This window comes from Helianthus annuus, chromosome 4, assembly GCF_002127325.2.
Source record: "Helianthus annuus cultivar XRQ/B chromosome 4, HanXRQr2.0-SUNRISE, whole genome shotgun sequence".
Classification (NCBI taxonomy): domain Eukaryota; kingdom Viridiplantae; phylum Streptophyta; class Magnoliopsida; order Asterales; family Asteraceae; genus Helianthus; species Helianthus annuus.
Window position 1 is genome coordinate 142,266,029 of NC_035436.2, and position 2,696 is coordinate 142,268,724.

Consider the following 2,696-nt stretch of genomic DNA (forward strand, 5'->3'; position numbering starts at 1 on the left):
CGATTTGCACTGCCATTTTACAAATCACAAAAGATATTGCAACATAAGAAGTTAAAAAGATATACTTATTGTTTCAAATGAACAACTTTATATACATCGTATGCTTTGTATCACTATTCAATCTTATTTATGTATATTAAGAAAGTAACATGAGTAACGAGAGTTTTTAATCAAATAAATTATTAAAAATGATTTATGCATAAAGATTTTTGACAGTCTGCTTCCCGGTGATATGCATACAGTCTCATATGTTTAAAAGGAGACATATGTTTCTTATAAATTCAGTTATTATGTTTGCCATCTTCCATCAACAAAACAAGGCGAAGTTCCAAAAACGAAGTGAATATTCAAGTCCACATTAAGTGCTAACGTATCTCTATATTTAAAGTCATAATCTCCAAATGATTACCATCGAAAATGAGAACACAGTCATATATTTAATACTATAAATAAGCCTTTGACATGAAACCCTCACGTGACTATTCATCCTACGATTGACCTAAATAACTGAAAATATGGTATAGTAATCAAGAACAAGGGGTAGTAATGTTTACGTGACTCCGAATCAATGGACGAAGTGCTTCCGTGAGCTCTCAGTGAGCTACTAGCCTGGCAAAAGACAGATATTGCTTACTAATCTGAATAGTTGATACATAGATTTAAAGAAACTAAGAAAGGGTAAAAGTTCAGTGTAGAACGCAAAGAAACCTGTCCAGATGAAACATCCTCGTCATCATAGCCTACATCATAGCTATAGCCATCATCATTATCGTCTTCTTCTTCATCGCCAATGTCATCATCACCATCATCATCTTCTTCTTCATCGTAATCGTCATCTTCACCATCATCATCGTCGTCGTCGCCACCTTCATCTTCATGATTGTCTTCGTCTTCATCATCACTATCCAATTCCACCACCTCAATTGGCCCACGTGATGGATACACTTGTGGCTGAAGACTTCGTTCAGCTGGAGCCATGGGGACATGATGAATGCATGGTTGACCGGCTTCCCGCACCTGATTGTCGAATGGTGGAGGTTCATTGAGATCAAACTCCAACGGTTTCATTAGCCTGTACTCCTCTAAAACAAGCAATCACAAAAAAGTAAGTTTGTAATAGTTTACGGAATAACAACACTGCGTTTAATAAAAATAAGTATAGACAGTAATACTAATACATATATAGCATGAGATTTAAACTCTAGAATTCATGATCCAAGATCCACATACAAAATGGAACAATCTACAATATAAGACTGAAGAGCCGATCCTGTAATGGATTTTTTAAGTTATAAAATTTCAGGCTTTCAAATTAATTCAGACAAAAATCAGAGTAGAAAACCCATCCACATCACCAACAAACTATCCTATAGTTAAAGTACTAAATATGCTTTGTCATTTCAGACAGACAGAGGCAAAATGAATGTTTTTTCTATTGTGAATAAAAGGAAGTAAACAAACAAAAAAACTGAAGGATTTAGAACGCGTAAGTAAAGTTTAGCCATACATATACCAGTTAATGATCTTTAATTCATATTCCAGTTAGCAAAATTCAGATCCATAGTAAAAGGGAAAGAGACTCTGCAACGGCTAAAATTTGGAGACGATCGCTCAAGTACACACCCCCTTGTTTTTCGATATCAGATCCTAGTAATCAACCTTGTAGTTTTCTATCTTAAGTACAGTAGTTCCGAGCTATATATGAAAACACAAATTTGGAGACGATCGCTCAAGTCAACAAATATTAAAGGAAAAACACATGCACACTCAAGCAACACTTGCTTCTAGTACGAATACTATAAAATGTAAAAACATTTTACAAATGATTCGAAAGATCAACGTGTTAATTTTCTAACACTTTTTTTTTTTCTTAAATAGCTTTGTGATTAATCAATATACAGTTTGAGTTACATTTATCAGTAAAAAGGTGAAATACAACAAAACAATAAGAAAACAAGTTAAATAAACAAATTCATCAGGAAAATGATGTAAAATAAGAAAATTGACAAACGTTCGATCAAGAGGTAAAAATGATTAATCACATGAGATACAAATTGAATCGAAATTCAACCTGAGCTACAGCAATTTACAAGCAAAAGATAACAAGCCTAAAATTCGGATTTTCATATTGATTCAGATAACGAAGAAATATACAGATCATTTTAGTATAGAAACTTCGGATTTTCATATTGATTCAGATAACGAAGAAAGCCCTTCTCATCAACATAACTAAAATTCGATCTGATTCATAGAATTTAGTAAAAAAGGAAAAACAAGCCTACATAAACTATGACCTCTATATATCTAAATCCGAAGTTCTTTTAATATGTTTTGATAAACCACCCAAACAATACACAAACCCTTAATTTTAGGTATCAGATCCATAAAACAACAACAACAATTGAAGCATATATTCTAGATTTTGAATATCAGAATCCTTAGATCAACAACAACAATTAAAACATATATACAAAATGCAGCTTTTGGAGATGATCGCTTAAATTAACAACAATTAAAAGACACACACACACACACACGCACACTCACAAACAATCTAAAAAAACACTTGTTCTAAAAAATAAAATTTAATTGAGAATCTTAAATGATAAAATGTATACATTGATCAATATATTCGAAAGATAAATGTATTAATTTAATTTTTTTCTTTTATAGATTTCTGATCAAACAGTGTACAA

At 32.0% G+C, this 2,696-nt stretch overlaps 1 protein-coding gene across 1 annotated transcript; it reads right to left on the reverse strand.

Annotated features, from left to right (window-relative positions):
• Positions 1–593: 593 nt before the first annotated feature.
• On the reverse strand, positions 594–1,068 carry LOC110933457 (phosphopantothenoylcysteine decarboxylase subunit VHS3-like). Its single transcript, XM_035989414.1, has 2 exons — positions 709–1,068; positions 594–638 (listed from the first exon to the last, which is right to left on the reverse strand). The coding sequence occupies exons 1-2, from the start codon at positions 1,066–1,068 to the stop codon at positions 594–596; spliced, it is 405 nt and encodes a 134-aa protein (XP_035845307.1).
• Positions 1,069–2,696: the final 1,628 nt, after the last annotated feature.

What these genes read in the sequence shown, in the direction of transcription:
- LOC110933457 (XM_035989414.1), bottom strand. Translation starts at nt 1,068, where the DNA reads ATGAAACCGTTGGAGTTTGATCTCAATGAACCTCCACCATTCGACAAT. An exon ending in AGGATGTTTCATCTGGACAG is followed by an intron (nt 639 to 708) that starts GTTTCTTTGCGT and finishes TCAACTATTCAG; the next exon opens with ATTAGTAAGCAATATCTGTC.